General features: G+C 46.7%; 6 protein-coding genes across 6 annotated transcripts; 3 read left to right on the top strand and 3 right to left on the bottom strand.

Moving 5' to 3' along the window:
* Positions 1 to 133: 133 nt before the first annotated feature.
* F5891DRAFT_1180327 (OPT oligopeptide transporter protein-domain-containing protein) lies at positions 134 to 6,886 on the top strand (the record flags this gene model as incomplete). Its single annotated transcript, XM_041365912.1, has 40 exons — positions 134 to 658; positions 741 to 836; positions 890 to 1,555; positions 1,606 to 1,776; positions 1,830 to 1,955; positions 2,372 to 2,668; positions 2,726 to 2,746; positions 2,814 to 3,182; positions 3,241 to 3,276; positions 3,329 to 3,383; positions 3,445 to 3,669; positions 3,723 to 3,743; positions 3,793 to 3,846; positions 3,898 to 3,916; positions 3,968 to 3,983; positions 4,035 to 4,072; positions 4,125 to 4,153; positions 4,206 to 4,250; positions 4,299 to 4,321; positions 4,371 to 4,402; positions 4,453 to 4,572; positions 4,622 to 4,645; positions 4,705 to 4,727; positions 4,779 to 4,902; positions 4,960 to 5,066; positions 5,124 to 5,187; positions 5,317 to 5,374; positions 5,420 to 5,574; positions 5,623 to 5,652; positions 5,699 to 5,748; positions 5,804 to 5,821; positions 5,882 to 5,903; positions 5,956 to 6,049; positions 6,109 to 6,224; positions 6,277 to 6,312; positions 6,364 to 6,395; positions 6,447 to 6,507; positions 6,557 to 6,581; positions 6,634 to 6,791; positions 6,853 to 6,886. 40 exons carry the CDS (start codon positions 134 to 136, stop codon positions 6,884 to 6,886), a joined length of 4,215 nt encoding a protein of 1,404 aa, XP_041234349.1.
* A 197-nt stretch (positions 6,887 to 7,083) lies between these two features.
* Positions 7,084 to 9,019, bottom strand: F5891DRAFT_1180326 (phosphatidylserine decarboxylase-domain-containing protein; the record flags this gene model as incomplete). Its single annotated transcript, XM_041365911.1, has 6 exons — positions 7,084 to 7,356; positions 7,413 to 7,573; positions 7,626 to 8,199; positions 8,248 to 8,481; positions 8,536 to 8,711; positions 8,767 to 9,019. The coding sequence occupies 6 exons, from the start codon at positions 9,017 to 9,019 to the stop codon at positions 7,084 to 7,086; spliced, it is 1,671 nt and encodes a 556-aa protein (XP_041234348.1).
* A 1,396-nt stretch (positions 9,020 to 10,415) lies between these two features.
* On the top strand, positions 10,416 to 10,901 carry F5891DRAFT_1180325 (uncharacterized protein; the record flags this gene model as incomplete). Its single annotated transcript, XM_041365910.1, has 3 exons — positions 10,416 to 10,489; positions 10,549 to 10,570; positions 10,620 to 10,901. 3 exons carry the CDS (start codon positions 10,416 to 10,418, stop codon positions 10,899 to 10,901), a joined length of 378 nt encoding a protein of 125 aa, XP_041234347.1.
* A 3,071-nt stretch (positions 10,902 to 13,972) lies between these two features.
* Positions 13,973 to 14,556, bottom strand: F5891DRAFT_937599 (uncharacterized protein; the record flags this gene model as incomplete). Its single annotated transcript, XM_041374111.1, has 2 exons — positions 13,973 to 14,357; positions 14,411 to 14,556. 2 exons carry the CDS (start codon positions 14,554 to 14,556, stop codon positions 13,973 to 13,975), a joined length of 531 nt encoding a protein of 176 aa, XP_041234346.1.
* A 2,150-nt stretch (positions 14,557 to 16,706) lies between these two features.
* Positions 16,707 to 17,451, bottom strand: F5891DRAFT_917610 (uncharacterized protein; the record flags this gene model as incomplete). The annotated part of the gene is made up of 3 exons (XM_041373735.1): positions 16,707 to 16,838; positions 16,891 to 17,181; positions 17,236 to 17,451. Coding segments are annotated over 3 exons (639 nt in total), but the record flags the coding sequence as incomplete, so codon positions are not given.
* Positions 17,452 to 18,823: 1,372 nt separating this feature from the next.
* Positions 18,824 to 20,029, top strand: F5891DRAFT_1180323 (uncharacterized protein; the record flags this gene model as incomplete). Its single annotated transcript, XM_041365909.1, has 5 exons — positions 18,824 to 19,066; positions 19,124 to 19,387; positions 19,452 to 19,584; positions 19,647 to 19,882; positions 19,949 to 20,029. 5 exons carry the CDS (start codon positions 18,824 to 18,826, stop codon positions 20,027 to 20,029), a joined length of 957 nt encoding a protein of 318 aa, XP_041234344.1.
* Between the last annotated feature and the right edge of the window lie 2,588 nt (positions 20,030 to 22,617).

The raw sequence follows: 22,617 nt of genomic DNA, 5'->3' as shown, positions 1-22,617 counted from the left end.
AACCGGTAGGTTACCGGTCAATGTAGCCGCCTTTGAATCCAACAAGACCAAACGACCACCATTTACCGAAGTAGTATTGCATCTGCTATCAACGCTGCTTGCGACGCATCTCCAGAGTGTTTGTTGCATAGCAATGGACTTGGATGAAACCGACTCACTGTCTCAGCTCTCTGACCAATTTCCTGGCTATGAAAAGTTCATCTCACATATCACGAGTGTCACATCAACCTTCGTCCTCCCATTCTTGTACATTACCGACCGCCGCAATCCCCGCATCACTGCCTCACTGCTCAATCAGATTTGCTGCAACAGCGGAGACTGTTCTCCTACACATTTTGCGCACATAAACGCGACCGCTTGCTTTACAGCACGGTTGTTGTATGATACCATACTCAACGCACTGGCAAAATGGGAAGTGGCCTGGGAGAATGGTTGTCAAAATTGGCCTGGTGAGGATGGGAAAAGATACAACGACAGTATCGATAGCTTTTTACATGGACTCCGGAATCTACGCAACAAATCCTGGGAAGGAAAGGCTAAAGGAAATGGTAGAATTGTAGATGAGGAACCGAACATGGTGCTCCTCATCGAGAGGGCTGAAAGGCTGAAGGACAACCTCCCGGACCTTATCGTTCCTCTCACACGTCTCGCAGAATTGGTGAGTGGTCTGATCTCATTTTTGCCAAACCGTGCGTCTCACATCCCAAGGGCAAATATTGACTGACAATATGTGCTTGCAGTCACAGGTGAAGATAACGACCATATTTCTATCCTCTGTGCGATGGGAGGACATCAAGCCACCTCTTGGCGCATCCCCAGATCCTTACTTCATCGATGTTGGTCCTCCAAGCAAACAAGGTAAAGTATCCAATCATGCGTATCCAATTAGTATGATCTCAGGGTCATTGGCGTCTTTTCAGATACAATTGACAGCCTTCTTTTTGAATTCATTTCTATGCCTACAACGCAGCCAAGTGCAGGCACACAAGATAGGACATACCATCCATCGCTGCTGCCATTGTATGAACAATATGTGGAACACGTCTACAATGTTTGCTCTCTCTACACAACCGACATCCGAGAACTGCAGTATATTGCTGCTGCACGGTGGCCTGGGTTTGTTAAGCCTGTGCTACAGGAGCAAAGCGAAGTTAATGGGGATGGGGACCCAGATCCAGACGGAACACGTAATGAACTGACACTCCCTGCTTCCGACGGCCGCATGAGACTGCTCAAGTTCTTCACCCCTTCTCTGACGGCGGCACTCGATGTACTCTATCCACGCTTGACCAATGCTACGGACTGGGCGTTATCCAATGACCCTGACATGCAAGCGCCAGAGGAGGCACAACGTCAAATAAACACGGAAGGGCGCATCACTGTTGACCACCTACCGCGGATGTCCAAGTTCATCTTACTCGCAGCGTTCCTGGCTTCGACGAATCCTGCCAAGAGTGACGTGCGAATGTTTGGTCGCGGAGCAGATAAACAGAAAAGGCGACGTCGGAAATCTGCCTCGCCAAAGAAAGCTGGGGCGCAGACAACTGTTGCAAAGGTATTTCCATGTTTATTTCACACTGTATGTAATTCAAAAGCAAATCAAAGATTACACAAAGATTACTTGGCCCTGTAGTATTTCCACTGGATAGACTTCTCGCAATTCTTGGTGCCCTCCTAGAGGAGAATGATGTTGAGAACCGGCCTCACGAACCTTGCTTTGAACTTCCAGGGGAGCACACCGACATGGAATTGGGGCGAGTGCATATTTACGCTGCTGTAAGTGCCACACCTGATCCCGTGATAATCTTGTCTGACCCTACATTCCCAAGATTACTGAGCTTACGTCTATGCGTGCTCTACATCGCACGACTGCTGTCGAGAAACTAGAAGGACCGCCTATGTATAAATGTGGGATTTCATTTGGGGTGGCAGGGGCACTTGCCAAGGACCTGCAGGTACCACTGAATGATCTTATGTGGGATCCGGTGTAGTTTTTCGATAATATGGCCACTGCGCATTATTCGTATATATTATAGTGTGTGCCACACCAAGCATTTACCTTGTGGGAGTCATCAGCTAACGGTGCGATTTCCTGTATTGGTGATGCTGGCACAAATATAAGTTCACCGAGCCTCTGAGCCTGGCTGCATAGCTGGGGACGGCCCGGCCGGATAACTCACCTCAGTTTGGGCAGGTTTTCACTGAATCTCGGGGATAAGCTATAACTCATATGTGCTATCAGCATTGCTTGCGAGTAACAGAATATGTACTTGGTAAGTAATATTACATAAGTACTGTACTACAGATATGATATAGTACTTACCTCGCGGCCCCCCTCAACTTACCATGTGGGAAGATTTAATCTCTCTAGAATCCGGAGCCGAATTACAACCACCAATCAGCTGACACTAGTGCTATCGCTGAAATCCAGTCACAACCGCCGGTGCGAAAATCCTCAAGCCCGTATCAGACAAACGCTCTTCTCCAACAGTCCAACTCCTGCATATCTATGACGAGGCCCACAGAGTTCGTCTCTGAACCTGCGGCATTCCCTTTACAATTACTCAACCCAAAGCCGGCGCTCAAGAATTCTGCCAACCTCAGGCTCGGTAGTGAGGTCACTGACAAACAGGTTGACGACCATCATGATGTGCAACGCTCAGCTCGAGTAAGTTTTCTGTGTAACAATGCCTTATAAATATCATGTTTATGAAGTCGAACGGAGCTCCCAGCTTTTGCATTCGCTGTACGTCTGCCTTCCGCGCATTATGCGATCATCCTTGAATTTTGAAATGAAACATCCTACTGCACAGACTCGGGATTCCATGGATGATAGTGCGGACTTTGACGACCCGAACCTCGACCCTTCACAAGGCCCAGAATTTGACGACGAGTCACCCTATCCAGAAGTTCGGTCCGCTGTCGCAAACACAGATGATCCGTCCATACATGTGACAACGCTTCGTACATGGGTTTTAGGCTTGGCCTGGGCAATTATTATGCCTGGTGTCAATCAGTTTTTCTCCCTCCGCTATCCCAGCGTGCCCATCACTGGCATAGTTGCTCAGCTACTCTCGTTTCCAATAGGCCGCTTCTGTGCTGCTTATATTCCTCGAAAAACAATCTTTGGGATTTCACTAAATCCTGGTCCCTTCACTATCAAGGAGCATGTGCTGATAACAGTGAGTCCTCTCTTTACAACCCTGTTAGCCTAGTTTTATCATCACCTGCCCACGATAGATCATGGCTTCGGTAGGCGCATCATCTGCTTACGCAGTAAGTCCTTCCCGAAGTGTCACAAAGCATACATTCAAAACACCAAAATCAGACAGACATTGTCGCTGTGCAAAGAGTTTTTTATAATCAGAAATTCGATTTCGGTTGTTCGTCTTCCACACCACCTTATCAAGATCAAACGTATGCTCATGAACTGTTCCTCACCAGATCAGTGGTTTTTGGTGATGTCATCACAACTCATTGGCTTCTCCACCGGGGGAATCACACGACGGTTTCTTGTGTCGCCTCCAAGCATGATCTGGCCCGTGACTCTAGTCAGTTGCGCACTCTTCAATACTCTTCACTCCGAACAGTATGCGGGCATTGGGCGATTAGGCGGCTTAAGCCGAGGACGCTTCTTCGTCTATGTTTTCACAAGCGCATTCTTGTGGTGTATGAATTTCACAATCCCCATTCTCGTCTAATCTAACTTTTTGATGCACCAGACTTTATCCCTGGTTACCTATGTAAGGCATATTTCTTATAGCGACTTTGTTTTGTCAAATTTTTTTGCAGTCCTGTCCCTTTCGTGGTTCTCTTGGGTTACATGGATTTGGCCTCACGATCCTGGTGAGTCTCCAGATACCAATCTATGGTCCGTCCCTCACGCAGAACCCCTAGTCGTCTCACAGCTCTTTGGGTACGTCTTTTTGTTCTCTAAAGAAGTATCACCATGCGCTGACAAATCTAGCTACGTCCACGGTATGGTATGTTAATGTTTACTTGGTCCCTGTCATGATTTGAGAGTTTTGAATCAGGGAATGTCCGTGATAACATTTGACTGGGCCCAAATTGCGTATGCACTTGGTTGTTCCTACTTTATTGTCCTTCTAAGCCTGGTTGTCCAGATACAATGGGTCACCACTAGCCATGCCTTGTGAGCCTCCTGCTATCTCTTCAATGCTCAGTCTAACTTTGATCAACATCAGGGTGGGCAACGGCGAACGTTATCGTTGGCTTTGTAATTTTCTATTGTGAGTCCAAGGTATTTATTTAAACTGAGTATTGAACCATTATTCTAGGGATAGTAACACCTATATTATACGTCAGTGATCCATGAAGATTTCACGACTGAGGATTTGACACCTTGGTAGTTTCAAAATACCTGGTATTCTCTTTACATGCCGTTCGTCTGATCACTGTCTCTCTGTATGACGTCAGCTCAATCTCTGTTAGTATTTCGTCAAGGACCTCCTTCGACAACACACAGCACGCATACAACGTTACCCGGATATTGACTCCAGAAGACACTTTCAACGCGACAGCATACAAGGAGTACAGTCCAATATTTATTCCGTAAGTGATCACACTCTCAGCTCTGATGATATACTCACTTCGATAACAGAACAGCGTTCGTGATGTCTTATGGGTACGTTCACTAATTGGCGATCGATTTTGTCTTCTGTTGAGAAACCCCATTTTCATTAGTCTCTCGTTTGCCTCTATCACTGGTAAGGAAGTATGCATTACAGCTATGATACAGATTGACAGAAATATCTTAGCAACTATCGTTCATTGCTTTATCCATTTTCGGAAGCAAATTTGGTATCAAGCGCGACGATCACTAAGGGAACAGGCAGACATTCATGCTCGCCTTATGAGTCGATACCCACAAGTTCCTGATTGGTATGACAAAAAAAATATCCCCATAGGGGTCCTGACTCAATGCAATTCCCCACCCAGGTGGTACTTATCCCTATTCACTCTCATGTTTGCATTGGGTGTCGTCAGCATCGAGATTTGGCCTACAGAGATGCCGGTTTGGGCTTTTGTCGTAGCGCTCTTAATTGGTGAGTCTTCGAAATATCTGCGTGAACGTGTTATTTAAACGTCTACATGCCCTTTAGCATTGACCTATGTGATTCCATGCGGTATGATACAGGCAATCACCAATCAACAAATTGGGTTGAAGTGCGTCACATGATCATGGATGGAATCTTATCATAACTCAAACATACCCTAGCGTGATCACAGAGCTGATCATTGGGCAAGTTCACGCTAGGACCGTGACCTCAATCTATCTGACAGCTTACTATCCAGATATTCGCTACCTGGAAAACCAGTAGCAATGATGCTGTTTAAGACTTTCGGCTATATCGTGTGTCGCATATTCTCCAGCCTTTTGGTGTATTAACTCTCGTAGTCTATGGCTCAAGCCTTGACATTTACGTCCGACCTCAAACTTGGTCATTACATGAAAATTCCTCCTCGAAAAATGTTCTGGTGTCAGATTGTGGCTGCGATAGTCGCTGGAACCGCGCAACTGGGTGTTCAATCGTGGATGTTCTCTAACATACCGTAAGCGTTAACGTTGTTGATCATTTGGTGGGGCTGAGTGCCTTGTAGAGACATGTGTAGTCCCACTCAAAAAGACGGGTATGTCCGAATGTTTAGTATGGCATCTATGCTCAACATCATGTAGTTTCACCTGTCCTAACGTGGAGGTATTTGGCACTGCATCCATCATCTGGGGTGCGTTTATGAGTTTAGTAATCCGAGAGAAAGATGAATTCACTCCAACGAACAGGTGTGATCGGCCCAGAACGTTTGTTTAGTTCTGGGCAATTATATCAGTAAGTTGTCACTTTACCTTCAATCTTATTAGGGCTCAATGTCCTCTTGCAGCTGTACGTTCCCGTTAATAACTTAACAGTAGCAACGTTACAAACATACTTCTAGCCGTGTTGGTGTTCTTCATTATCGGAGCAGTCAGCCCTGTCGTGGGTTGGCTGGCGATGAAGCGGTATCCAAACAGCTTAATACGATACGTGAAGTGGGTCATTATCTTGATCGCAATTTCATAACTGATTAACACTCTGACTAGTTTGTAAGTCCATAGTATCATCTCATTCCTCCGGACAGCATTGCATCATACACCATAGTCCGCTTATATTTAACGGTACCTACAAGATTCCCCCTGCTTCTGCGCTCAATTATGTACCGTGGGCGTACGTGCGCAGCGCTTGGCATGTGATGCATTGACTTACTGATGTACCACAGGCTTGTAGGTTTCATCTTTCAGTATGTAATACGAAGGTTTGTTTCTCGTTTGTAAACCTTTGCAGCATTTCCTGATGTAGTCGGCAGGCGCAATTTTGCATGGTGGACGAAATACAATTGTAAGTGGATTAATGGCAGTATTCGCGCTGTATTTCACGAGAGCTACGCAGATGTCTTGTCGGCAGCCCTGGATGCTGGGCTAGCTGTTTCTATAATCTTCATATTTTTCGTGTAAGTCCGCTTAATCACAGTTTTAGCTGTCATTCATCGAGGTGCACAGATTGCAATATCCGGCAAATGGGTCGGTAAGTAAAAGGTTGCCACACTTACTGACAAGCGTTCATACAATTCCACTAGATTGGGGAGGGCTTGCAACACTGGTGGGGCAACACCGTAGGCTCTCCATTGAACTACCAGCTCAAACGACTAATGCGTTTACCCATCAAGGTATATTATGAAACTGCTGATGGTATGGGCACCCCAGTTCGCCAGCTACACGGCTCAGAGACATTCGGGTACGTTGACTTACATGATGATCACTTCAGTTGTTGACGAGCAAAATCAGTCCTAGTATAGGATCTTGGTAGTCACCGTATATTCTGTGCTTTAAATGTAGATTCATCTTGTTGTATTGATTGGTATAGTATGGACTTGTCCTGCGTTCCCGCATAATGACACACATCGTTGCAACTATCGTTTCGGTGGGCGAATGGTTTATGCGAAAGTATCATGAACGTTCATCATTAATTTGTCATGAGATGCGTCAATGTAGATCGTCTGCGGCAAGCGACCGGAATTCGGGCACATCTAGTCGGTCTTCACTTTGCCAACCGCCGCAGAATCATTGGGGGTGCCACCGAGGCGGTTTCCAACCTTGACTTTCTGCCCAGCTTTGAGGGTGAACTCGAACGTCTTTGGGGCTTCGAAAACCAATACGATGGTGCTTCCCAAGCAAAATCCGCCCATCTCTTCACCTGCGGTCAACGGTTGACCGTTGAGGATAGGAGATGCCGCTGAGTAGACGGCCTCGTTATAAGTCCCGGGAGGAGGAGGTCTGCCTCGGACGTTGGTGCGAAGAGCCTTTAAATACGACATCAGCATGAAGTACACTTCTATACCAATGGAATGATACATACGGTATCAAAGTTGATCTTGATGCTGCCTACGTTAGTGGCGCCAACGGGGATCATACCAAAGAATCCAAATTTCCATCGACCGAGAAGGGCGACTCTTTCATTCAGGACGAAGAGGTTTTGCAATCGCTTTGCCATCCATGGGGAAACAGAGAAGAGTTCGCCTTGAAGCCACATGCCGTCAGCAGCACGCGAAGCATGTACATGAGGACTTACCAACGAAATGGCGCCGTTTCTCCACTACCCATGCGGTGGGGCTGTGGAATCGGTGATAATCGCCCGGAGCGAGGTAAATGACGGTGAAGTAAAGTGCATTGCCTTCTTTAACGCTTGTGCCCGAAGTACTTCTCTTCCGCTCGAGCGACGGTCTGACGCCCATTTCGCGAGCGACGGAGGCATCATGCGCGATAGTTTCTTGGAGGGATCCTGGATGCTCCACAGACGCGTCAACCTGCTCGCCGAACTTCTTCGGCACGGAAGACGTTTCTACCTCGGAGGCGGACTGAGTTCTTGTGATTGGAGGTGTCACGGTACCCGGAGTGGAAGGTGTGGATGCACCCAGGAGTTGGTCTAAGCTATACTCGATACCGTTCACGTTAGCAAATTCTTGGTCCGTCACGTGTGACATTTCTCGGTCTCGGAATTCGATTACCGTCGAAGTTGGGCTTTCTGGATCTGAACGATCCACGCCGAGGAGAGCATCCAATGAGTAGGTGATCCCCTTGACCTGCTCCACTCGAAGATTCTCAATAGTTCCGAGATGTAAAACGGTGCCGTCGGCGGGGCTGACCTATAACATAGTTAAGATAGAAGTTTATTAACAGAGATAAATTCTTACGAGGATAGCGTTGTCTATGGGCCTAGCACCAGGTTTGAGCTTTCGGTAGAAAAATTGACCCAGGCTGGTGTATTGCGTTAGATCGTCAGGGTCGATTTCCTCAAGGTTGCAGCCAAAAACATATGCATAGAGCCGGAAGCCATAGGGCCGTATCCAAACAGGAAGTTCAAGTGAGTTCACGTAGCCCCAGACGCGCGACATGTTTCGGAGAGGAAGGGCGCCTAATACGTGGACCTGCACGAGACCAGTTTGACAAACGTAGTACGATAAATAATCAGTGATACGCACATGCCATGGACCTTTGAGCTTAATGACTTCACGACCTTCATCATCGACATGAACCTCATTCTCTAAACGTGCTACTTTCTTGCGGTATTGGATGACGACAAGGAGAATGGCCCCGACGGCCAAGGGAAGCGGGTACCATTTTGTTGGAGTTTTCGTCCATGCAAGCATAAGACGTCCTAAATTCGGCGAGGTCAGAAGTGCACATACTCTCTTATCCACGAAAAGGCCTACTGTAGAGCGGAACGCCATGCGAGCTTGGCAGCGGTGGCGGCGGTGGTGTAGTCTCTGGAGGAATACCGCTTCTGGTTGAAATCGATCGTCTCAATGCGCCCCGCTTGAGACAACGCACAGTGCTTGAGAGACTGATTCTACGCTTGACAAAGACGCGTGAAAAAAGAGCAGAAGAGCTGTTCGCAGTAGACGTAATAGCATGAGACGCCGCCTGAAGGGGCCTCTTCCCCTTCACGATGGCTTTATAGAACATTTAATAGGGACACTCAAAAGTTAGGTACGCACTGCGCACTTCGCACAACGCACACGACCCCCTCGTACATGCACCCCTACTAAAATGGTAACCTTAGATAATCGTCGGACTTTGGACTAAACTTTGCGGCACGCAGCGCCGAACAGTACTAGTTACTTACAAGTTATATGTCTGCTCCTGTCTGCTGCTCTCGCTCGAGCAGACTATACGCCATGTTAAGTTTCAAAAGTATGATTGAGAAGCGTACAATACTTTGGTTAAGGAGCGAACTAAGGATAGTGTTGCCAATGGTTCGGCTATAATTGGTGAACCGGCACAACTGAGCCGAATTTTAGCTGAGTCGAGCTGACTAGACGGCTTACACCACCAATCGTCAATTTCACACGTTGAATATTTGACGAAAAATAATTTGAATGTGTAGTATCAATATAAAACCTATACATATACAGGGTCTGGTACGTACTGATAATTTTTTAATTTCTGTATATCTTCTGGGACAATGGTGAGGTAAGAGGATATAATTACATTACAATCACCGGTCCTGTATATAGTGGACGCCACCCAGACATAGAATCTATATATTGAGTTATCTCATGGCTTCCAAGGTCTTCATACCACAGTCTGCCTACACCATGACCAGCGGTGATATTCACTAAGACAGACATATTTAATATATGAATTATGCGGCAAGCTTTAGAATAATGACATTAGTACTGCATAGCTATTAGTAGCTGTTGTGCTGGGCCCTACAGCTGCAATCTACAAAATTTCTCCAAGTCCATGGTAGCTTGCTAAATATTATTCCTTACAGCACATTTCAATGGTCTAATGGCTCAGTGGTTTGTGCGCTGTCATAAAAGTGTTCCCTACACAAAGCAAAGCCGAGGGTTTGAATCCTGTTGATTTTTATGCTTTTCAGGTATATACCTATTTGCCAAGGTCTGCACCACAGTTTCAGATATAGCTCATATACTGAGAAAATGTATAGCATGTGTATACAATGAAAATTATGGTATCGGCATTGTGTACGTATAGTTACTATCTTGCCAAAAAAAAACATAGATTCTATGCTTATGTCAATTGGCGGTGTAAGTGATTGGTTGAATTTTGAACCGAAGTTTATGGTTTCCTAAAGCTCAGCTACAGTCGAGTCTCTGGCTAATTCCGATAATGGAAATGGATCGTTTGACGTCGTCCAGCGTCTCCAACATGCTCTATACACCAACAAAATGCTCGTAACAAGTACCACATGAGTGATGGTGAGTGTAGTGACTGCACTTTTTCATTTCTAGGATGCTTATTTCAAGTTTGTTATTGTCAGTCTTGGCCATATCTCCCATATCCAACTACAACAATTTCTCGCGAGCTACCATTAATAGCCAACGGGGCTGCTATAATGTATTCCTACTATTGGGATCCAGAAGAGGACAAGTTACCTTCATCCACACTGTTGAAGTATTACATCTGTGAGTGTGTCTTGCTGCCTCTCTCTCACAGAGCACCCCAAGTTTAACCTCATGCATCATCAGTGCGGCATTCATGCTTGTCCCTGTATGCACTTTCAATTCTAGGATGATTACTTGCTTGATTCATTCTCCAGCTTGCTACTCTCACTCTCTTACTCGTCGCTCTCACTCTTTTGCTTGTTGCTCTCACTCTCTTAGTCATTGCTATCACTCTCTCCGCTATCACTCTCGCTCGGTTGTCGCTATTACTCTCTTGCTTGGTCATCACTATTACTCTCTTGCTTGGTCATCACTATCACACTCTCAGTCGTCACTATCACACTCTCGGTCATTGCTATCACTCTCTCGGTCATTGCTCGTTACTCTCATTCCCTCGGTCATCGGTCATCAAGTGCAAGCCTTGTGATCATAGCTAAGATGTTTCTCCTTGCTGATGTTCCATGTTCAGCATCAATGGAAGATTACAAGCACATGTTTGGAGAGAGGTTCTTTCAAAGTGGACAAGCAAAAGTCTTCTTACTCTCAAATGGTTTGCCCTGACAGATAGAATTCTTGTATCTACTAAGTTGGTTAAATTCAATCCTAATTCTTTGACTGGAGTCTTTGCATTTTAAGTTCATGATGTCTGCATGGGAGGTCGTGGTTTTTGACTCAACAAACTAATGATTCATTTAGGAACATGGAGAAGGATTTTGACGGCATGCTTGTGAGTTTAATCTAGCAGATCACGAGTTGCAGCGTGCTAATTGGCTTCAGACCTTAGAACAGCTGCTCGAATGGAGTGTGTAGTGCCCTATTAGCATTCCAAAGTAGATCGGCTCCCAACAGTGGGGGAAACACGAGTCCCTGAATGGATCAATTACATCAGCGGTGAAGACCTCAACCACCACTCAGTAAGCATATTTCCTCATCATTCTTAAGTCGAAACTCACTGCCCTCACGCAGACCTACTCTGCGCTGTCTTGCCACGTTCGCATCACCCCCTCAAACACTCATCACAGAGCTGCCTGACGACCAGTACTTGATATTGACATCCCCGACTTCAACTCCCATAGTGCTGCCAGCTCTGACGCCACTAACAACAATTGCCGCTGCTCTGAATTCTGCTTCCAAGCCCTGCAGCATACACCAATTTGGCTTCCTCATCTTCGTGTCCCACTCTCTCCCACAAAACTTGGGTGTGTAGTGCAGTCTCTCCTTCACAGTACAGTACACTTTATCATAATGCATGGCCTCATAATGCATAATTTTCATAATGCATCACCTTTGGGTGGGTCCTGTTGTGGGATGCAGGCAATATGCATGCAAAACGCATAATGCATAACGCATAAGCCTCCGGGCTGATTTATGCATTATGAGGAGCCTTGGTAACACATCAGGTCGTGTTCGGATCAGCATTGGTCACTGTCAGCACCTATACTAATGTAGTTTAGACTATCTAAAGTGGATAGTGGTGTCAAAATTTGTCTTTGTTTTCCTCTCGCATGCCCAATAAGACCCGCAAACCGCAGGAGAAGCCGGCTCCCTACAAGCAGTGCTTGCAGACAGTCACAATGAATAGCCCACAATCGAAGAGCTTTTGGACCCTGTTGAAGAGAGGGAAATTGGTGATCATGATTATGAGTTTCCAGGTGGGGACAACAAGATTGTCGAGGAAGTTCAAAGACAAATGGCAATTGAAAGGGGGGATATCATGGAGGTGGATTCAGATAGTGAGGAAGACAAAAACGTCACACCAAAGTACACTTTCACGCAAGTTTTCATGCCGTGCCAGCAACTCAAAGATGCTTGCCTTCAATTTGGTGAACTTGAGCTCTCATTTGATCTCTCAAAATGGCTGCAGGCATTTAGGGCTTGTGTGCACAGAGAGGAATTTCATGGAGCAAAGCAGACAACAATAGATTCGTACTTCGGTAAATAGAAAATGATATGTTCTGTACCGCTCTCAGCTGTCACACTCTTGAGGGAGGTCACATGGCATCACAATGTGTCACATATGTCACACAACTTGGTTATGCATAAGGGGTGATAATGCATAGCCTGGGAGGGGTCCCGATGTTATGCATTATGAAAAAGTGTACTGTATCTTGTTATTTACATATCATGAAATTTTAACTATGAACCAACTTAATTTTTTGGTGTCTGCCTGACTGAGGGAGCACTGAGATGAAGATGCAATATACAAATTATGACTACAAATATTTGACAGGAACATGTATATAGACAGTAGGGTGGTATGCATGAGGTGGGAGTGCAAGAAAAATCCAGGATGAAGTGGAACACTGGAAATCACTGAAGAAAAATATGAAGGCAAGGTAGCGGTAAGAGTCAGCTGGTGGGGAAAGACAAGATGTTGACGACGAACACGAAGGGGATCCGACACTAGATCTTGACGCGGACGTACTGCCTGGTCATGATGTGCTGTTCCAAAAAGATTTGGCTGGCCGCAACGGCATACTTCATGGCAAGGCAGGCACAGATTTGGTGTTAAGGGTTATAGGGAGGATGCAGAGAGGTGGTGCCATTCATGAGCACCAGGGTTGAAAAAAAAGGCAGAGACTGCGAGCTCGATGAGTAGGACAATGAAGACGACAATACATAAAAAAATATTCGTACCTTTCTCGGGCACAGTTTGTGGGGTCCAACCTTTACTAAATAACGTCAGTCAAATGCTAACATGGTTTCTGAAACATAGAGAGCCGATCTATTTCGGAATGCTAACAGGTCACACATCACTCACTCGAATGTAAAAAATCATCTACATTTTTACGTGGCAAGCACTATATTGGTTGGTTCATGACTCAATGATTGGTGGGGCATCTCTGAGTCTCAATTGTGGCATATTTATAGCCTGTAATTCATGCAGCTTCATCTCAACATTACCTTGCATTATATCCTACATCAGAAAACCCACTGCTGAGGGAAGCGATGTAGGGATTCATTTCTGGCTGGGCTTGTAGAGACTGTTTTTACCTTACCTTATGTTGGCACTTTTGTAGCTTACATAATCAAGCAATATTTTCACCAGTTACCAGTATGAGTCTGAGAGATCAGCAAGTTTCTATGATATTTCCTCTCCTCTGAGCCTTAAGCCTAGTCCAGAAACCCTTTAGGGTCAAATAGCAGCTAGGTTCTGCATAGACCCAACATTGTTCAGACTCACTATCTGAATTGTTGTACCTTCAGCGACTTGTAGCAGTGCATAGCACAGTGCTTCTTTTGAAAGGACTATAGCAGCAAGTAGTAGCTAGAAGAACTAAAACCTCCACATTGGCTCTCGTACTTTTGTACATGCCACAACATGTCCGCAATCTTCAGTAAGCGATCATGATTAAGAGTTTATCATGATCTTTGCGGCATGATAAGATGACAGTAGTACTACTCACTAGTGATCATGACTGCTCACCATTCAACTTGAATAAATTTGCCAGCCAGGAAACTTGGGATTGAGGGAAACTAGGGATAGTACAAACTGCTGAAGAAACTACTACTGGTAACTAAGAATAGCATGAAAGGTATCTTTATCTGCAAAGTTATTTGCATAAAACTTGCGCGCCAGCTGCCAACTATTGTTACAGTTCATTGACGGTGGTACTGCTTGACTGAACTTGGGAATAAGTTCGATGACCTGACACACACTGCTCAGAGGCACTATATCTCCTGACAGATCCTGGTTCGATTGAACATGGCGTTGAACTGAAAACATGTTGGTTACAGGAGCTGGAGTAATGAAACAGATGTCGTTGATAGTGGCGAATGATGAATGAGAGAAGTTAAAAAATTTGACATAGAGGAATGGTTGATTGATGTGGGGTGCTTCAGTAATAGGCTGGATGATAGCTTTTACTTGGACAATGAGATACCCTAGGATTCTGAAGTTGAGACATGAATAAGTTATAGAAAAAGCATATACATATGTTTGGACGCTGCTGGGGAAAGAAGTTTGCCACTTTCATGAGTAATCAAGACAGTATCTCCCCTTCCAAACGGCATGGAAGAGCTTGGTGATAGTGCCTGGATGGTCTGAGCAGGACTAATGATACGGCTATCTTGCGTAGAGCACTGCTGCATACAAAATTTTTGCCAAACATGAATGTAATCAAAGGAGAGGGAACAGTTGGAGCGACAGAATCACCTTCCATTGCATTCAAGGTAAGATCTACCAGAGATCAAGTCACCAAGCGCTGGACAGAGATCAGGAATGTGGAAACATTGGGAAGCTTCTTCAATAGATAGGTGAGGAAAATGCAGACGGCAAGTAAGGAGGATGGTGACAGTGTCATCAGAAGAAAAATGAGTGCGATTGTTGGCGAAAAGGGAGGTGATTGGTTTGCCAGCGCCAACATACTGCTCACCAGGCAGAACAGTAGAGATCCAGGTTGCTTCGGGATAATGGAGTGCCATCGTGTTTGCTTCCCTGGACATTTCATAGATCAAGCTCGCACGCTGCGACTTCAGAACTGTGTAAAGCTGGAAGAATTGCAGTTTTTCCTGCCAGTTGAGGAAGCAGCAGCACTGGCCATGGAAATCCCTGTGATTGGACATGTGGTAAGGCCGTTTCACATGGGTGATGTGGCAACTGCTCAGTGATATGGAGCACCCATGGCTCGAGTACTCTGGGCGACATGCTGCATTAACTCTAGCTTGGGGATCTGGAAGTGATTGAGGGGACCGTTGTAGAGACTCATGCCTCTCATGGTGTGATATGGCACCTTTCACTAGGGAGTTCACAGCATGAACTTGTAGTATCACTCTGTGTGCTACCCACAGCTATCCCTATATGAGGCGCAGCTTTCCCGCGCAATGCGCGCACCCTTCCCGCACTTCACGATGTATATGCACGCGTGCTTTCCCGCGCTTGAGCGCCCTATGGTGCCAGCCATCCAGATGCATCCATCCACTGTCCTCCAAGTTCTCCAGTGCGTATATTTCTGTTTCTCTCATTTGCATATTGTTCCACCTTATTTTTATCATGGACCCTTACTTATATATATCTCTACATACCTACTCGGTAGCGCTTCGGCTCCACATGACAGCGCTTAGGCACGCTATATAAGCGCCAGTAGTACATACTAGGAGGGGGGCACTTGACTTTTACCTTACTTTACCCCACTTTACCTAGCACTTACTACCTAGAAAGTCGCAGTAGAACTCTATCTGTTTACACCTCGCACTCTCATCTCATATCTTGCATTATAACATCAATTAAGCTTAGTCTCTCTCATTTCTGCATATCTGCACGCACTTTCCCGCGCTTCGCGCAGCACGCGCGCGCGTTCCCGCGCCTTTGTGCCTTGCGCGCACCTGTGTGCCTTCTCACGCTTCGCTTTAGCGCATACTTCTAGATCTTTGCTGCACTTGCTTCCCCTTTAGGGTCGAACACACTTGTTGTCACAAGTATAGCAGACTAGGCAACGCACGTAGAGTTTCATCATAAACAAAGAGGTTCTGCGCTTGGAATATAAATTCGGTGATAGCACGTAGTGCACATGCAACTTCATTGGGAACAGCACCGATAATCACACCAGGAAGAAGCTTCTCGGGGTCTCAGTGTTCTCGACCAGTAAGCTGCTTCAGCATGGAGATGCCATTCACCTAGTGACACACTCATACATGAGGTTGAAGAACTGACAGTCGATGATCAAGTTCTGCTCCCTCCATAATGTTTATTGACCAGTTGACAGGGTGGTCAAAGAAAAATTTGTGCCACTGATGGAGGCCATCTGGTGTCAAAAGAAGGATGGGCATGCACGGCCCCAATCCTTCCAGTACAGCTCAACAACACCATTCAGATGAAGAGATTGACACATCTTGTAGAAGGATGGGATGTTGCAGGGGTCAGAAATAGTGCATGCCCTTTTGATAGCATCAAGAGTGCAAGAACGAGTTCAAGGAGGATGCAGAAGAGGATCCCCAAATTGGGCAGCAATAGCAAGAGAAATTGGAGAACATTTCGAGGCCGTACATGCGATGAGTAGTTGTTCAGGGTAGTCGGCTATCCAGGCTACTAAAGGTGTGTGAATCATACGTAAATCTCCTCTTGGGTCTGACATAGGGCATCCATCGCGAGCAGCAAGCTTCAAATTATGCATGACAATTGAAATTGCGAAATGATAAACTCGTGTAGATAAAATTGCTTGGACAGGTTGTGAGACATTGAGAAACTTTGGTATTGGCAGGTAAGCGACCAAAGCGAATGCGTGCAATGTTGCCTTCATGCAAACACCTGCATGGATATTGGCGAGCAAGATTAGTAGGGGGTGCATCTCCTTGTTTCCAGTCCCAATGGTAAGAGGTGTTTTGTCCGAAGCACCAATCACACCAATGAATGAATGACCAGGAGGAAGCTGATCCTAACAATTACTACAGTGAGCCTAAGTTCCCACCATTGGTGACACCACCTACCTGTATCTCCCATGCAAGATCAGCGCTCATAAATTCTCCATAAGCTCGTTGATTGTCTGGGCCTTCAAATTCCCAGTATGGCCAGAAATCCATACAAGGCGCAAAAACTGAGTTGGCGAATAGATGCTTTACGACCTTGAGACCATCCCTCCAATAGAGCATTAAGGGCACTTTTGTCTTATAGGAACCCACTTGGATTTTTTGGTGGTACCATAGAGGTACTTCAGGTAGTCCTTTGATCCAAATGCGCAGATCCTTCGATGTGCTGAAAGAAGGTGGATTATTGCCAGTCTGTATCTATGATTAAAATACTGATGCAGCATGAATTATTGTCAGGCAACTTACGTGCTCGAGGTGGAGGAAAACATCAACTTCTTTTTGCGATAATGCCCCCACTGAAAGCCAATATCCCAGGTTGAATTTGGCTTTTGACGCAAAGGGATAGTAGAGGTTCTCTGTGTGATGGATAGCAGCATGTACATTGTGGTCCATTTTCTGAAGATGGTTCTCCCCTACAGAGTAGGTGATTGGCACATTTGGGTGATAATCCCTCGATGTGCCAGGACATGGGCCTGCAGAGGGGTCGACAGATGTGAGTGGGGTGTCATGGTCTAGCTCAAGTGTACTGGGATATTGCTCAGGATGTGGTGCAGATGAAATGGGCAGGTTATTGAATGATGCATTATCATCTTCCACATCATCCAAAGGATCATATTCTTCATATTCTTCATAGACTAGGTGCATAGTAGTAGAATTTAACCTCCATTAATCAAGTGAGATACATGTACCATTGTGTGCGAGGAATGATAGCTAGATGAGAAGGGGTGAAAGGGGAAGAAAGGGTGAAGTGGGGTAAAACTCAAATAGACCTCTGGATGCGAGTATATGATTTGGCCCAAGGGGATTGCTACTGAGAATGATTCCTCTATGTAAAAAGTAGAGAGAAATCACTGAAACTAATAAGAGTAGTTGAGAATGGATGGAATGTGAATGCGAGCGTGAGCAAGCCACCATTGACACGGCATGAAGTGAGGTTGAGCGGCCGAAGATACATTAATGTGCGATAAAGCGCAGCTGTGCGGAAAGATATGCGGGCAGCCGCGAAGTGTTACAACGAAGCGGCCGAGCGGCAAAGTGACAAGGACGGCAGATTTGTAAGTAGCGCAAAGACTACTGAAGCAAGGAACTGATGGAATAATGTGAAAGGCCGATAGATACGTGTGGCAGTTGATACAAAGTTTAGACTTTAGGTTTGGACAGTAATGTGTGCAAGTGGATAATAGATTCTGTATGGGAGGTCTGAGATACATGAAATTTGTAAGTACAAGTATATATGAGGATGCGCTGAAGTGCTGTTCAGAGCCGAGTAGGTAGCGGCTGTAGGTAATAAGGGTCCATGACGAAAGTAATAGTGATATAAATGAATTAGCATCAGAAATATGGTCAGTCTATTCCAAAACAAGTGAAATACACACCGATAGACCAGCGGAGGACATGGATAGGACAGGATAAGGACACACGACGGAGCCGAGTAAAAGCCGTTATGGCCTGATACACATGCGCGAGCCGCGGCCGTCGGCTGATAGCAGAAAAGATGCATGCCGCATTAGCATTAGCGCGTGCAATGCGAGGACCTATGGGACGACGCAAAACTAGCCTTTATGAGGCCACAAGGACTATAAGTCCTACATCACATACAAACTTTGAATTCTGACTGTCCCCAGTCAGCCTCTATAGGACGGAGGGACTTAGCGAAATTTCGATGAGATAAGTCATGTGACCGTGTGCATTTCGCGCCGTATGTGGAGAACAAAATGAACCGCGGGTTGTGGACCTTAGATTGTGGGAACTGTGGACTTCTTGATGTATTAAGACACATCATGTGTTGCGCTTCTTCTTCCTCATCTTCATCATTAACCCCTGCCATTCCACAATGTCTCACTTCAACCCTGCCATGTTGACTGCCTCTCCGGAGCCTGAGACTCCTCCGTCGCCTACTCATGACCAACTGATGATGGATGACCCTGTCCCAGAGGAATCACCCGCCGATCACATCAATCATGCATGGAGCCTTATCTGTGAGACTCTGCATTCATGTGCACTGACTGTGCCTGATGCAAAGGAGGAACTCCTGGAGGACCAGGAGATTTGGATGCGCGATTGGTGCGCTGTTTTGGTGAGTGTTTCTTCTTTATCTGAATGTTTGCCTTTTGTGTACTGACGTCACTGACAGGAACAAATGAATGAGTGCTTCGGCTGCATGCAGGATGCGCAGGTCGAATTGACATTGGATGAGCAAGGCACTGAAGCTCTGGAGGACGGGAAGAAGGAGTACCATAAGTTAGATAAGTTGGTGAAGGAGAGGAAGGTGAAGGTATCCGAGTCGCTGTGCGAGAAATCTGTCGCGCCCACTAACGATGCGAAGGCACCGGTGCCCACTGAGAAAGAGGCATCGGTTGCTGATACTTGGAAGGAAGTCACTGACATGGGTGTGCCGGTGAGTGCTTTATGTGTATTGCTCTTCTTGTTCAGCTGCTAACTAACTTCTGACCTTGTTTTAGCGATTTGGCGGCCGCATGTCTACCACCAGAGAGAAGTGCATGTGCTGCCAGAAGTGTCTTGGACTATGTGACAGATTGTCTGGTGTCCAATGCTCATACTGCGTCGGCATCAAGCAAGGATGTTCATTCTCAAGTGAGTGCTTTCGTCTTCTGGTATCATTTGTGATGGCCAACTAATTGTGCATTTTTATTTAGAGAAAACTGAGGCCAAGACCAAGCCGCAGGCCAGGACACGTGCTGTGCTGCCGCACGGTGCTGCTCCTTCAAAGAAGGTGTGCACAGAATCTATGAGTTCAGCTCAGCCGACCGTCCCCATCACCGCTAATGACGGCAATACTTCGGGTGAGGAGTCGGAAGTGGAGATGCAGGTGGAGATTCAGGACAGATCGGGTGAGAAGGGGGCAGAAGATGTTGCAGGTGAGGAGAACTTTGTTCGCTGTAGGTTTACAACTCAGTGTGGTGCTATAAGGCTCCAAACCGATATCTTTATGTTGTAGGTCATCCAACACCTAGTCTGCTATACTTGTGGAACAAGTGCGTTTGACCCTAAAGGGGAAGCTAGTGCAGCAAAGGTCTAGAAAATGAGTGCCGAAGGTGCTGCTTAGCAGCTGATGCGAAGCGTGGAAAAGCGGCGGGTGCGTGCAGGGGAACAAAGCGGCAGCTGATAGCCGAGGGCACAGGAAAATGCAGCTGTGAAGCGGCTGCAGTGCGGGTGGTTTGTATGATAATAGAGATGATAGATAATGGAAATAGACGTAAAGCAGAATGGTAACGGACGCGGTGCGGATGGTAAACGGATATGGATAGCCAATAGCTACTAACTGTAGGCTAGTGGGAGTTGCTACTCCAACGTCTGGGAAACAAGCTACTGAAGGATATGTACTACTAGTGTTTAAGTATTGCACTAAGCGCTGTCATGTGGAACTGATGTAGAAACAACAATACAGAGAGGAACAAATGATGCTCTTGACTGTATCTGTAAATAGTTGTAAGGTCGCGCGTTGCCTAGTCTGCGTTACTTGAGGAGACAAGTGCATTCGACCCTAAAGGGGAAGCGAGTGCAGCAAAGATCTAGAGGTACGCACTGAAGCGAGGTGCGAGAAAGCGCAGGTGTGCGCAAGGCACGAAGGTGCGGGAATGTGCATGCGTATTGCGCAAAGCGCAGGAAAGTGCGCGCGTGTATGCGGAAATGAGAGACTAAGCTTAAGTGATGATATAAAGCAAGATAAGAGATGTGAGATGCAATGTGCTAATGAATAGATTTCTACTGCGACTTTCTGTTACGCACTCAAATAGATCTGTTATGCGGAGCCCTAAGAGGGGCGTCGTCTGCTAACGTTCGTGACGTAACCGGAAGGGTCCGGTGTAGCGACTGAGACTGGTGACGTCGAGTCGGCAGATATCAGAGACGCGCGTGTCACATGACTTCTAAGACGGATGTCTTCAAAGTCACTGACATTCTCAAAGTAAGGACAGTCTTGTCTGAACGATGAGTAGTCGATCGAGGTAGACTTAGGCGTGATGAGCACCTAAGAAAAGATACTAGAGACTGAAGCTGAGGGGGCTTCAGAGGGAAGTATGTTCGAGGGAAGATTGAGTAGATTCAAGTTAGGGAATCTAGTACAGAGTGACCGACTACTTATACTAAGTGGAAAGGGTTAAGGGCAAGGCTACCGTACTGTAGGTAAGGGCAAAGGGGAAACTGGAAAGGGTATAGGTACGCTGGTAGCAGAGCCTGATTAGTGATGTGAGGTCGAATGCGGAATGAGACCGAGAGACGTTGGAACGAGCCAATGGTAAATGATACAATGCGCAGCACGCATGAGTCAGAGGAAAGATAAGACAAGATAAGGAAAGCCACATTGGTGGCACGAGTCAGAACGAGTCATAGCCCGAAGGCACATGCGCACGTTGGTGTGATAGGAGGGGACAAGGGACGGGAACGGTCCCGAGGATCCAGTCAACGGATAGTCGGTAGAGAAGTACGAGCCGGAGGCATACGAGGGTGAGGACGAAGGGGAAAAATGATAGGGGGGCCATGTAGCCGATGTTACTTGTAACATTACCCCTGTTTCAAGGTAGAGTTCCATGAACTCTTTTAATTGTCGTCCAAGGGAACGTAGTCGTCCTGGTTGTTATACCACTCGGGGTCGAAGTCAAGGTCTTCGAGCCAGGAGGCGGCTTCGATTGCGTTCTCTTCGCGTTCTTGCTCAAGGCGAGCAGCGTCCTGGTCATACACAGCTTCGAGCTGGCGCATGTCCCTGTAGAACCGGTCAGAAGAGGTTCCACAGCGAAGGATCTTTCTGCCGTCAAGTCGAGGGCAGAAGGGGGTGAGATGTTTTTGGGGCAAATTGCCCACAAATGCGGCAGAAGTATTGCGCGCAGTGTTTCTGTTTGTGTCCAAAGACACGGCACTGGCAGCAGACAACATTGCTGTGGTAGACCTGGGTGGTCTCGGTGGCATCACGACGCGCATCGTTGATGGCGTCTTCCTGGGCTTCCTCGCGAGGATAGTGCCTAGTGAAGTTCTGGGTGCGCAGGCGATGCGCATGGGAGAGGGGTAGTCCTAGGGACAGGATGGATCGTGCACGAGCACGGTGATTTCGGCGTTGCGGAGTGGGAAGAGGTTCCGGAGAACCAATAGAAAGGTGTGGGACCACCTCAGTGGGTACCCAATCGTCGGGGTTGAGAACAGGTGGTTCGGGAGGGCACTCATCCAACTCCGGGATGGTGATAGAGATGGTGTCGACATCAAGAGTGGGGGAGGGGTTACGTGGAGCATAGAGCTCGCGTTCGTATTCTTCGTAGAGACGGTCGATCTTGGGGTTGGTCAGCTGGGTGACATTGGGGATATGCTCTGGTGATTCAGAGCGGGGTAGTTGGGGAAGGAAGGGGGTCGGAGCTCTGTCATAGACAGCACGCTCGACGACTGCAAGCAGGTCGGGAGGGGGATTAAATGCCCGCTCCTCCTCGACGGCCATGACAGCGGCATGGAAGTTCCTGAGCTCGAACAGATTTAGCAAGGCTCGCTTGATCTTGCCTTGGTTATATCTGATTGAGACGGTGGATAGGGAAGTTTCCCTAGCCAGGTCAATCCTAGCGATATCGCCGGTGAGGGTGTCGGTGGCCCTAAAGGCCTGGACGAGGTTCATGGTGATGTCGTCGT

Source organism: Suillus fuscotomentosus (assembly GCF_016647785.1).
Source record: "Suillus fuscotomentosus strain FC203 chromosome Unknown F5891scaffold_1, whole genome shotgun sequence".
Lineage (NCBI taxonomy): Eukaryota > Fungi > Basidiomycota > Agaricomycetes > Boletales > Suillaceae > Suillus > Suillus fuscotomentosus.
Note: the sequence above shows the minus strand (reverse complement) of the source record. Positions and strands in the feature narration are given on the sequence as shown.